Genomic DNA, 14,046 nt, shown 5'->3' on the forward strand with positions numbered 1-14,046 from the left:
ACGACTCTCGTCTGACGTCAGAAAAGGTTCTTTCCGGCCTAGCCTGAAAGAGTACCCTTTCCAGCCGCTAACATGGAACTAAGAAAGGTGATCAAAAAACAGCAGATCAAAAAACTTTTCATTATTTGTGTTCATTATTCAATAATCAAAACATTCATAATAATATTATCTTATTGTCATTTGAAAGAATAACAGAATATAAATTCAACCTCCACATAATTGAACATCATCTTTAGGTTATTTAGATAAATCAGAATAAAAAATAAAAATACTTGGACAATTTCCTGAAATTCAGATTTGTTAGAGCTATCACCTTCCACTTTTGCTTTCGGAAGTGCTTAGTAAACAACTATTCTCATATATATATATATATTGTTTATTTCTGTGTGTGGTGAAAAATAGCGTTCGCACCACGGGCAAAAATGTTTTTCCGGCTCTTAATCTTTTCTAGTCCTCGGCCTACGGCCTCGGACTTGAAAACCGATCTCGAGCCGGAAAAATCTCATTTTCTGCTCTAGGTGCTAAATATACTATTAGAGGGAAATGTTTGGAAGACAATATTTGACCGCGCAGTTCTGTTAAGGGTAGTAAGGAGGTAAACATATCAAAAGTCCACACCCTCACCCCCTGTGCTAAGTGGGTGGAGGTGGTTTGAAAGTACCATTTTTTGGTTTCTCGCATCAAACTCAGGAACGATGTATCTTAAGGACTTGACTGTCATATAACAAATTAAAGCTTACATAATTTCCTACAATATGTTCAATAATTTATTCAATATTTTGAAATGCTCTCCACTTTGAACGCACTTAGCAAGTCTGAAAACTGTGTTTGCACATGCTCCTGAATCTGGCTCATCTGTGAACAATTGACTATTTTCTTGGCCAGATTAAATCTCGAAGTCATAAGCAAATCCAGATTTACCACTTAAAACAAATATATTTCAAATACATTTATTTGATACCTAAAGTAAATTTGTATAAAATATCACACTCATAATATTATTATTAAGTGATTTGGAGATGAAATTCTATTTACTATTTATTTATTCATTTATTTACATCAATAGAAAAATTACAACAACATATAGAGGCTTACAGCTTTATGCCAAAACAAGCCTCATTGAAAATCAATTGTTTACACAAACTGAAACTAAATCAGTGAGAAAGAAAAAAAACGAAAAATAGCAATAAAAATAGTTTGGAAGAAAGATTATAAATAGGAAATAACACAAGACACAATAGAAAATAGAAAAAAGACTGAAGAAAAAAGGCTAATTGAAAAAAAAAGAGAATAGGTAGCAAGCCTATTTTAAGAAGAAGAATTTGAAATTAAAATTTTTATGGTCTGAAAATTGATTAAGCATCTATAATTTAAGAGCTTGATAACATTGTTCACTAAAATTGCGCAAATTATCAGCGAAAATATCTAGAATCGTATTCAAAGAATTGTACAATCTAAAAGTTTTTGTAAGAAGCAATTTGCATGATGTACAGTGTATATTCTATCCAAAGCGAAAAACATATTTAATCCAGGTCTATTCAACGGAACCAAGATACTAAAGAGTTCGATAATATTCGGAATGTCTAAATGATTATTCGATATTTTAAATAGAACAATTGATGATACGAAATCACGCCTGTTCTTCAACGACATAATTTGAAAACTGACTCTCAGACACAGCCCTCATAGAAAAGTCATACGGGCATGAATGTCCATACTTCTTTTAATACATGAATCTGAGGAATTTATTTTGTATTCGTTCGATACTACTAATATATATCTCTTGATAAGGACTCTAAACAACTGCACAATACTCAAGTCTACTTCTCACCAGGGCCAGATACAGCATCTTGATCAAATCAATGTCTGTGAAGTGTCTGACATTTCTTTTGATAAATCCTAGCATCTCATTTGAAATATTAAGGATGTAATTAATGTGATCTCTGGAGGTGAGAGTGGAGTCTATGTAGACACCCAAATCCTTAATCACATAAACTCTTTCAAGATGTTCATCTTTTTGTAGTCAGCAAAAATCTGTTGCTGTCTAGTGAAGACAATAAATTTATATTTCTTCACATTTAATGCCAGATTGTTTCTTTCACTCCAATCATTCAACCTGCTCAAATCCTCCTGTAACATCTGAGAGTCCTGATCATCCTGTATAGTTCGATAAATTTTAACATCATCTGCATAAATGAGACAATTACTTACTGTTTTAATACACTCTGGAATGTCATTGAAATAAAAGGAACAAAAGAGGCCCAAGATTACTCCCCTGGGGCACACCTGAACCACTCGTGAAACATTTTGATCTAATATTATTGAAATACACAAAAAAAACGCTGACTAGGTATGAGTGAAAGAAGGCAACCATTTCGGAGTGAACCAACAAAAGGCAAACATTTTCTGCAGAAGGATTTTGTGGTCTACCTTATTAAAAGCTCTGGAATAATTGAGGTAAATTGCATCAACACGTATGCCTTTATCAAGGTGACTTGAAATGTAATTAGTAAATAGGAGAAGATTACTGACAGTTGATCGTTTTTTAAGGAAACCATGCTGACTAACCGTTATAATGTTTTTAAAATATGCTCAAACAGTACATACTCGAATACTTTTGCAGTTGCATTCAAGTTTGATATTGGCCTGAAGTTTTTCAAATCATTTAATTTTCCACCCTTAGGAATTGGAGTGACTCTTGCCTCCTTCCACCTACTAGGAAACTTGTTCTCACGGATGGACAGGTTGAATAAATAGTGTAGAGGCTTAATCAAAATTTCCCCACAGCCCTTTATTATATAGGGGGGTATGTTATCTGGACCACAAGATCTTTTAGGTTTTAGGTTTTCGATAGATTCAGCTACTTCTTCCTCAGTAATGATTCTTATATTAATAGAGTCTGAGACACCGTTTATTTTGAAATTGTTATTGGGACCTACTATGTCGTCGAAAACAAAGTGAGTATCATTATCATAAACAGACGCAGAATGATCAGCGAATGCTTGAGATACTTCTCTAGCAGGAATATTCACATTGTCAATTTCATATTCCCCAGTTACGGTTCTATTTGCTCTTCTATCCTTCACGTAGTTCCAAAAACTTTTAATGTTAGTTTTAGCACTGTTTTGTACACCTGTTATGTGGCTGTGATATGCAACTGTTATTTGAAACTTCAGTTTAGTTCGAACTTCTCGAAACCTTTCCTTATAATGATTTGAAAACTTTCTCAAACGGGCTAACTTATTTTTTAATTTGAGATTTTTTATGATATCATTGTTAGACCAACGTGGATACTTGATACTACCATAGCCACCTCCAATACAAGGGCCGCGGCTTACGATATTGCAACGTCGCAGTGTAGGCCTAGAATCTAATACATGATTGGTGAAAAAGATCAGCTGGTAATTTTTTAAATCTTTTTTACCAATCATGCATTGGATTCTAAGCCTACACTGCGACGTTGCAATATCGTAGGCCGCGGCCTTGTATTAGAGGTGGCTATGATACTACTTATTTTATTTATTGTTGGAATACATTGATTCATAGCCTTAAGCAACAAATCATAATAATACTCAACGGCTTTATCAACATCCTCAATCAAGTATAAACTGTCCCAATCAGAATTTTGTAAAGTTATATAAAGCTTATGAAAATCTGCTTTTTTGAAATTATGGTAAGAAATTCTAGTGGGAAGGAAAGCTACGTGAGTCAGTTCAATGTGAAAAACAAGAGCAGGGTGGTGACTATTTTCAGCAAGCGTGGGATCATCTTGCCTGGTAACATTCAACGGGATATTACTCAAGATTAAATCGAGAGTTCTTCCATTTATATTTGGAACATTATTGAAGGAATTCAAATTTAACAGACTCATTAATTGAGCAATACATCTAGCCTTACTGGAGCCGACAGAGAAGTTGAAATTCGACTGTGTCAAGGCAGAGATCGGCAACACTGTTATCTTTCCCAACTGCTATGATAACGTGAGCCTCACTATAGACATGGCCAAAATACAATGGAACATCTCAGATTATGATGTTCTCACGGATTAGGATATGGAATGAGAGGCTCACAAAACAGCTATAGTCAGATTTACTTAAAACTGTCAGAAATGACTGAATAGAAAGCATTGATGCTATCCTCAAATAATACTGACAGTGTAAACTAAACCTCACTATAGCGACGAGTTAGTGTGAAGCTTTTCTTTTTTCTCCGCGCTGAAAGAGTTTTTCCGAAGAATTTTCCTCGTTGGAGGGTGAGGGGTTTCCTCTCCAGAAAGGATGTGAAACAGCTTACTGAGCTTCCTTTTTACACGGAGAGAATGTTGTGGAGGTACAAAAGAACAACAAAAGTTTCGAAAGTTTGTCGCCTTGAAAAAGTGAGTCATAAATCATTAAAACTTGCAATCGATGCGGGATCATTCTCAAGTTTTGAAGTTCCAAAGAAGTTTCAAGGTGAATTTTGAGATAATTCAAAGGATGAAAAGATCACTTGTTTCTTGGAAATTGGGAACGAGTAATAAAAATGGAGTTCCAGTACTTGTAATATACACTGGAAATGAGAATCTTTAATTCAAAATGTTGATTTCAATTCAAAATCTGGTGATTTTGTAGATCGATTTTGAAGAGTTGTAGTTCGAGTTTCAAGATATTCCAAAGGATGGGAAGGCAAACCCCGTTATTTGAAAGTGAGAATGAGAAAAAAACAAAATTCAGTATTTCACTAGAAACGGGAATGATCTATTTAACACTTTTTGTGTAGTTGAGTAGTTGATAGGTCTATTGTGGTAATTATTCATATTGATTGAAAAAGACTAAGAAATTGTCAAAGAAACACAGATTAATTGATACTTAGAAAGACCGGTTTCAGTTATTACTCCTCAATCTTTGATTGTCAATCTTTCATTGTCAATCTCTGATAAACTCAGAGATTATCAGATATCAGTTTATAGATTGACAATGGTGTAATAACCGAAACCGTTCTTTCTATGTATCAATGAATCTGTGGCTCTTTGACAATTTCTTAGTCTTTTTCATTCAATATCTATTCAACAGTTTTGGAAAGAGTCTCATTCTTTAAACGCATAATTATAACTAGTGGAATAAGCACGTTTTGGAACATTTTTCACCAGTTCAAGACATGCATGATTGTATACTTTATACACTATTTGCCCAAAAAGCGGGATTTTGGAAAAAAATGACTTAGCACTTTTTTGAATTCATTTCTTCAATAATTTCATAAACGGAATATTCCATTTTGAATGAAAACCATTATTTTATGCGAGAAAATAATATTAATTTATATTTAAGTGTTCAAGGAACATCAAACCATAGAGTTACGTTCTATATCAGTGATGAATTAGTGAAATATTTTTGACCGAACGAAGTGAGGTCTAAGATTCAAGTCGTCGGTTTGGCATTTCTCTTAATGTTTAAATGTTAAAATGTTTATATGTTGCGCATTTACGGCGAAACGCGGTAAAATTCCATGAAAATCTATTACCGCGTTTCGCCGTAAATGCGCAACATATAAACATTTTAACATTTAAACATTAAGAGAAATGCATTTCTCTTAATGTTTAAATGTCCATATGTTGCGCATTTACGGCGAAACGCAGTAATTAATTTCCACGAAATTTGACAGGTATGTTCCTTTTTTAATTGCGCGTCGACCTATATACAAGGTTTTTAGGAAATTTTGCATTTCAAGGATAATATGAAAGGAAAAATGAGCTTCCTTCATACGCCAATATTGGAGTAAAAATCAGACTATAGAATTATTCATCATAAATCAGCTGACAAGTGATCACACAGATGTGTGGAGAAGCCAGACTATTGCTGTATTTCCATAAGGTCTATAGTTTCAATCAAAGACCCAATCAAAATTTCAAAAGATGCATAGACTCACATGAAGCGCTAGTGTCGTATTTGGAATTGAAATTGGCCATTGAGGGGACAACCTATAAGATTATCACATACCAATGCCTTTGTAATCTATAATATTACATTATAATATTATTTAATAGTTATAATATCTCGTGCTAAAACACCCCAATGGCGGCCTTCAATTTTAAGTAAGAGCTATCATTGGGAAGGAATAGGTATTGTATTGTGGGTCTATATCTCTTCAAGGTCTTTGGTTTCAATCAGGTACTTGTGGATGAGAATAGTGCGTGAGGTCTACTGTTCACAGAACTAATAGTATTAACTGATATTTGAGTGTTCAAGAAACGCTAAACCAAAGAGTTACATTCCATATCAGTGATGATTCAGTGGAATATTTTTATTCAAGTAGTTTTCCAACTTATCTAAATTCTAAATTGCCAGCTTATATATATTTTTGACTTGAAATTGGACAAAACTTATGAAGTGTGAACATAACCTATTTTCGGACAATTTCTATCCGAGATTGGCAAAAGAACAGTTTCAGCTTTGAGCCTGTTGTTCCTTTCCCAATCATTCAGAGTTGAGAATGATAATGTCCCATATGAATAAAACCAGAGCAAATGCTCATGAGCAAGAGCATGGAGCATAAGGTTTTGCTCATGAGCAAAAGGTAGAAGCAAAAGCATTTGCTCATTTTTATATGAATAAGCTTTACCTTTTACTCTTACCTTATGCTCCTGAACTCTGGAGCAAATGCTCACGTATTTTAGAGATTTTTCATCAGCTGATTCGCTTTTGTAGCCTTAGTTTGTTTCCATAGCTCACGGAAGCGCTAAAAAATATGAAAATAGGGTGCACCGCTTGTGTTTGCGTCGTCTGCTCTGTTTTCTATTAATATTTATGAATAGAGTTTTAGGTTAGTTGAGTATAGAATTTTGAAATAATAGCGTGAAAAAATGTCATCTCTATGATAATCTTCAGCATATTCTTATAATATCAATAGCCTTCATATAATTGTCTACACTTTCATCTTCTTAAAATTCAATACCTATTTCATATCTTGTGATGGCTATCTTTATAACAGGTAGCTATCTTTTGTATTGATTTATTCTTTTGTAGGGATATTGGTGATATGTATAATGGTTGAATCTAAAAATAGTTTTTATAGTTCTCAATTATTGGTTGTGATCGTATCTGGTATAGTTTCCTCTTCCTCATTTGAATTAGTTAAGCCATTTTACTATGAGCAAAAGGTGATAAGCTGCTCTAGACAAGACTCACCTTTTTTGAAGCATTTGCTCCAAAAGTTGAGCATATGCTCTAGTTTATTCATACGATTTTGAGCAAAAGCTTTTATTTTTGAGCAAATGCTCAAACTATTTTTTTGATGAGCATGAGCAAAAGGTTTTGCTCACGTTTATTCATAGAAAATGAAGCAAATGGTCCATATTTTAGAAGTATAAGCAAATGCTCAATTTTATTCATATGGCCCATTGACGCTATCAATGTGAAAATGAATAAATAAAATAATATCAATAATATTTCTCTTCAAATATAACGTGTCATTGACTGAAGTAGAGTATGATTATCACTGTATTGGCACTGTATTATTATTGTAGTAATTTCTGTTACGTATCATGTTACAGTATCAATGTAAGCGAAACTGAGCGTTGCACGTTTGTGATTGGCTTACATCGACCAATGAGAGTTACGATGGGCGGTCTTCGTCGACCAATTGCGATCATAGGCTTCAATTTGGCTCCTCCTTGTTTTTGAGTGCTTACCTTTGGTGTATTCTTGGATTAAAGCAGGAAAAACTTATACAATTGAGGACTTGATCATTATTATGAAGAGGTTATTATAGTTTATATGAAGTTCATTCAATGAAAATAGTATTATTGTATAACTGAAGTTATTGACTTAGCAATAATATGCTACCATGGAGTGATTTACTTCAATCTGTCAGCAATGGGACAGATGGGATCAGCAATGGGTCCTATTATGTTTTTTCTTCTATTCTTGTTTTTGGTGTTCTCATTATCTCTTCAGTATTCTTCTCCTTCTCCTTCTCCCCCATCTGCTTTTCCTTCTTCTCTTCCGTTCCTTCTGCTTCTCCTCCTTCTTCCTCCATATTCATCTTCTACTTCTCCTCAATCTTCTTCTACCTCTTTCCCTTCTCCTTCTCCTCCTTCTCCTTCGCCTTCTTCTCATCTTCCTAGTCCCTCTTTCTCTCCTCTTTCTATCCTTCTCACGTGCATCGCCACTCTTCTCTCCATTTACTCCTTCCACTTCTCCTTCTCCTTCTTCCTCTTCCTCTTCTCCTTCTTCCTCTCCTCCTTCTCCCTTTCCTCATTTGCCCTCTTCTCCTTCTCCTTCTTCTTCTTCCCCTTCCTCTCATCCTTCTAGTCCCTCTTTCTATCACTCTCACATGCTTTGCAGTCTTCTCTCCATTCCCTCATTCTACTCTCCTTCTTCTTCTCTTCCTCTTCTCCTCCACCCTCTCCCCTTCTCCCACTCCTCATTCTTCCTCTTCTCCTTCTCCTCCTCCTTCTCCTTCTTCTCCTTCTCCTTCTTCTCCTTCTCCTCCTTCTCCTTCTTCTCATCCTCCCAGTCCCTCAGTCCCTCTTTCTATCCCTCTCACAAGCTTTGCCACTCTTCTCTCCATTTCACTTCTCCATATCCTCCTTCAACTTCTCCTCCTTCTTCTTCACCCTCTTCTCTTTTTCTCCCTCCTCCTTCTCCCTCTTCTCTTCCTCCTCTTCTTTCTCCTTCTTCCCCTTCTTCTCATCCTTCTAGTCCTTCTTTCTATCCCTCTCACGTGCTTTGCCACTCTTGTCTCTATATTTCACTTCTCCATATCCTCCTTCTACTTCTCCTCATCTTTTTTTCCCTACTTCTCCTTCTTTATATTCTCCCTCTCCTCACTCTTCACCTTCTTCTCCTTTTCCTTCACCTTCTTCTTTTTTTCCTTCTTCTCATCCTTCTAGTCCCTCTTTCTATCCTTTTCACGTGCTTTGCCACTCTTCTCTCCATTCCACTTCTCCATATCCTCTTATAACTTCTCCTCATTCTTCTTCCTCGTCTTCTACTTTTCCCTCTCCCCACCTTCTAGTCCCTCTTCCTCTCTTCCTCTCTCTTCATCTTTCTCACGTACAGTACCACTCTTCTCTCACCATTTCACTCCTCATGTACGTAACTCAATATTTGAACTCCTTAAGAGACTCCGGCTTCTCAATTTTATGCCCCGATAAATAAGGAAAACAGCTCCCTCGAACTGAGACGCTCGGCTCGGCTCGAACACCCTACTCAGATCCCAGATCACGTTCGTTGCGTTTTTAAACCTGAAATGCTTTACAATCTTCTCCAGTGCTGCAGTGAACTATCCCCATCTCTTTCTATATTTATTTCTATCTCCATCTATATGTATCTTCATCCCATCTATATGTATCTTCATCTATATCTGAAGGTATATCCCTCTCTATCTTTCCCTTCTATATTCTATTCCTATCTCTATTTATATCTCGATATTCATCCCATATCTATATTGATCTCCATCTTTATCCTATATATCTATATTAATCTCATCTCTATCCTATATCTATATCGACCTCCATCTCTATCCTATATCTATATCGACCTCCATCTCTATCCTATATCTATATCGACCTCCATCTTTATCCTATATCTGTATTGATCTCTATCTCAATCCTATATCTATATCCATCTATATCTGAAGGTATATCTCTCTCTATCTTTACCTACCATATTCTATTTCTATCTCTATCTATATCTACATCTCGATATTCATCCTATATCTATATTGATCTCCATTTTTATCCTATATCTATATTGGTCTCCATCTCTATCCTATATCTATATCGATCTCCCTCTCTATCCTATATCTATATCGACCTCAATCTTTATCCTATATCTCTATTGATCTCCATCTCTATACTATCTATATCTATCTCTATCCTGCCAAAAGTAGTCACAAGTGTTTCATTCATGAGCAACTTAAGCTGTAGATCGAGAGTTGATTTCTAGATGGTCTCATGAAATAGCTAAGGACCAAGGTTATGGTTGTGACTTGTAAAAACATCCGTTTCAGGTTTAGTTTATCTCTATTTTGTGACTCTGGTGTTTCACTAACTTCTTCACATGTCTTATACGAGTGTATTGCTCTAATCGACATACAAATTAGGAATCACAGTGATAATAATTTATCCATCTATATTTCATACAATAAGTACATTATAAAAATTATGGGGAGAGGGAAAATAAGGTAACCTTGTGCTATTCCTCTCCCAAATTTAGATAACACATAGTCCGAAATAGGTTAAGTCTCGTAGTTCTTCGATATTCCCAACAGATATTTTTATTCCCCACAGCTATTTAGTTGAACATGTATCAAGCGCTAGAACATGTTGTAATAGTATATTTCTCACCTAGGGCCGAAAATGAGACTTTTCCGGCTCGAAATCGGTTTTCAAGGCCGAGGCCGTAGGCCGAGAACTAGAAAAGATTGAGAGCCGGAAAAAACATTTTTGCCCGTGGTGCGAAAATGAAAATCACCACGGGCAAAAATGTTTTCCAGCTCTCAATCTTTTCTAGTCCTCGGCCTACAGCCTTGGACTAAGTGTAAATTCAACCTGCCACATAATTGAACATAATCTAAAATAATGAATAAAAATACTTGGACAATTTCCTGATCTTCAGATTACTCCAGGTTTGCTAGAGCTATGACCTTCCACTTTTGCTTTCGAAAGTGCTAAATTAACAATTATTCTCATATATTATATCACAATATTATATTACAATATATTATATGAGAATAATTGTTTATTAAGCACTTTCGAAAGCAAAAGTGGAAGGTCATAGCTCTAGCAAACCTGGGGTAATCTGAATATCAGGAAATTGTCCAAGTATTTTTATTTATTATTTTAGATTATGTTCAATTATGTGGGAGGTTGAATTTATACTTTTTTATTATTTCGAATGACAATAAGATGTTATTATTATGAATGTTTTCATTCTCGAATAATGAACACAAAATGAAAAGTTTTTTGATCAGCTCTTTTAGCGCACTTGAAATTTGGACAATCTGAATGTCAACAATGTTTGTTATCTTCGACTGCAGAAGTTGAGGTTAGAAGTCCTATCCTACTCTGGAAATCTAATCTGAATAGTTTATAATATCTTTTTTGTATTTCATTCATCCAAATAAAATGATAGTATCCTATTGCAGAATATTTTATTCAATTCTAGAAGCATAAACTGATTCCGTTTCATAAACCATTTTGTAAACACGTTCACATCAAATCAGAATCAGCAGACTTCAAGGTTATTTTACAGCCCTAGTACCGAAAATCTTCTACTGGCCTGGTCAGAAGACAATAATTTTCGGTCTCCATATGACGCACGTAAACCAGCTCATTACATCCAAGTGAGGCGAAAAAAAATATTGAAAAGGATTATCCAGCTTTCATGTGAATACGAGAAGCCCTGAACAAGGAAGTGATCATTGCTTCAATCTAACTTGTACATTAAGGGCCGTTTGCACAGTGACAGTTTAACCTGAATTTTATTTTAAATTGGATTGAATCCGTACAAGTCTAGTTTGTTATAATGTGTTTCATTTTGAGGTTAAGCCACCAGCTGATTAAATCAAGTTTAAGCTTCGACTGTGCAAAAGGCCCCAATTGAATCTTGAGAAGTGCCCTAGAAACCAAATTCAAAGTACGAGATACAAAATCAGTGGAATGGAAAATAACAAGTAAGTTGTATTATTTGCTATGAGTCTCTATTCATTGATTGATTGACACTTTATCACAAATGACAATATATTGCCAGGTCTTGCAAGGCCCATTGCATACTAACACTACATTATAATGCAAACAAATGAACAATTAACATATTCAGAACAGAGTCTGAGCCATTTCACAGTACTGTATTTATATAATTATATTAAGGTATTTTTCCATAATTTGATAACGTTTGAACTCCTTGCAATATCGTCATCATGAAATCTTGATAATGCAACTGCTCATAAATACAGTACAGTATAAGGATATGATTGAACCAGATTCATTGGACTGGAAGTGCAGAGAATCTGTTTATTCAATTTAAAAGCTGATGTTTGCTCAAATTCAAAAATGGAGCTTTTAAGATAATATCATTGATTGTTGGGAAGAAATCAGCAAGTCATCTTAAAATTGCAAAAGTTATGGAAGTTTTCGATGTTATGTAGTTTTATTCAGTTTTTAGAAAGTTGAAGTTCTAATTTTAACAATATGATTATCTTATATTACAGGCACCAGCTGACATTGTTTGGATTGAGTGTTCTTGTTGATGAGGAATTAAAATTTAAATTCCTTACCTATTTCTAGATATTTCTGATGAACGGGATCATACTCGTCCCAGACGATACTTCTGAAGCGATTCCTCTCCTTTGATCCTGCTAGAACGGCTTCCTTGTTTTGGAAATCGTTTGGATTCCTGAAACAGAAAAGGAAAAATTATAGGTTACTGAATTATTTTATTGAGGGATCGTCTACGTTAAAACAGGGATCGATCAACAGTGACATAAAACTCGGAATGTAACACATTATACTGAATGTGATTCCATACAAAACCGTAACCGTAACCAAATAAACCATATGAATAAACCTTCATCCATACAAATTGACAATAAATTACATATATTAAAAAATATATAATTTATTAAAAAGACTAAGAAATTGTCAAAAACCACAGATTTATTGATAGTTATAAAGACCGGTTTCGGCTGTTACACCATTGTCAATCTCTGATAAACAGAGAACTAAAACGACAAAGAAATTGTCAGATTAACAATGAGCTCAGTTTATCAGAGATTGACAATGATGTAACAAACGAAACCGGTCTTTTTTAGTATAAATAAATCTGTTGTTTTTGACAATTTCTTAGTCTTTTTAGTTGATAAGGATAATTACCACATTATCAACTTCTTAACTACACAAAAAATAAATCACAATCAATTCATTCATACCTTCATTGACACAATATAATAATATTATTCATAATCATGATTATCTTGTAATGAGGAATACAGCAATCAGGCATGCTGATTGCGAAAACCATCTGTGGTTTTGTCAATTACTTGGTCTCTTTAGTTAATATGAATAATTACTACAATATCAACTTCTCAACTACACAAGAAATAAATTACCATAAATTCATTCATACATTCATCGACACAATATAAAAAATTCATAATCATGATTACTTTTCAATAAGGAATCAGGCATTCAGGCATGCGCAGTTTCCTTCCTTCAACTGCCTTACAGAAAATCAAAGAATCAACTTGTCATACCAAATCTTTACTTCTTGAACCTGATTCTTTGAACTGAAAATTCTGTGAATTGAACAACTACAAGACTCCTTTCCAATTTGGGAAAGGAACAGTTCTGAGCAAAGCCTAATGCTCCTCTCCTTATCATATTCTCGATTTGTGTATCATAAAGCTGAAATGTTCAGAATGAATAGTTCAGGAAAAAAGTAAGACAGGGAAAATCCTCAACCACGTGATATTTCTGGAACAAGGTACTCGACAAGACACTTATTCCAGCCGGTAAGTGCAGGTTTACGTGGGCGTCTTATAAACACAGATAAAAGTGAAGACGTGAAGACTAATCCACGTACTGTTTTTGTCTTGTTCTTCTTCTCTAGTTATCTTTATCTTTCTCTTATTCTCACTCATACAGAATCTTCTCTTTCTCCTGTTTACATCTTTATTTTTCACTGGTTATCCTTCTCGTTCTTTCTCGTTCTCGATTTTTCCTCCCTCTCTTATTCATGCGTTATTTCTCCCACTCTTAAATCAAACCAATTCACTGTTCCTCCTTATAGAAAACATTTTATTCATCAGTGATCTATTTTCCTTCTCTCCTGATCATCCTTCTCTTCCTCCCTTCTACTCATACCCATAACAATCATTTACTTCTTCTATGAAACTATTTTCATCCTTCTCTGTTTGCTCCCTCAAATTCTCACTCAAACTCAACTTTCCCACTACTCCTTTATACATATTTCTCCTTCTCGTTCACTCTCTTCCTACTCTCTTCCATTCTTACTCTTACAGAACCATCTCTCTCTCTTCTATACATAAAAATGTATATACATGAAA

At 34.7% G+C, this 14,046-nt stretch overlaps 1 protein-coding gene across 1 annotated transcript in view; it reads right to left on the reverse strand.

Moving 5' to 3' along the window:
* The window catches only part of LOC111058443 (neuroligin-4, Y-linked-like), an 850,919-nt gene that overhangs the window by 28,495 nt on the left and 808,378 nt on the right, over positions 1–14,046 (reverse strand). Inside the window, 1 exon segment of the mRNA XM_039440114.1 lies at positions 12,259–12,377. Coding sequence (XP_039296048.1) covers positions 12,259–12,377 — 119 coding nt within the window.

Source organism: Nilaparvata lugens, chromosome 13, assembly GCF_014356525.2.
Source record: "Nilaparvata lugens isolate BPH chromosome 13, ASM1435652v1, whole genome shotgun sequence".
Taxonomy (NCBI): Eukaryota; Metazoa; Arthropoda; class Insecta; order Hemiptera; family Delphacidae; genus Nilaparvata; species Nilaparvata lugens.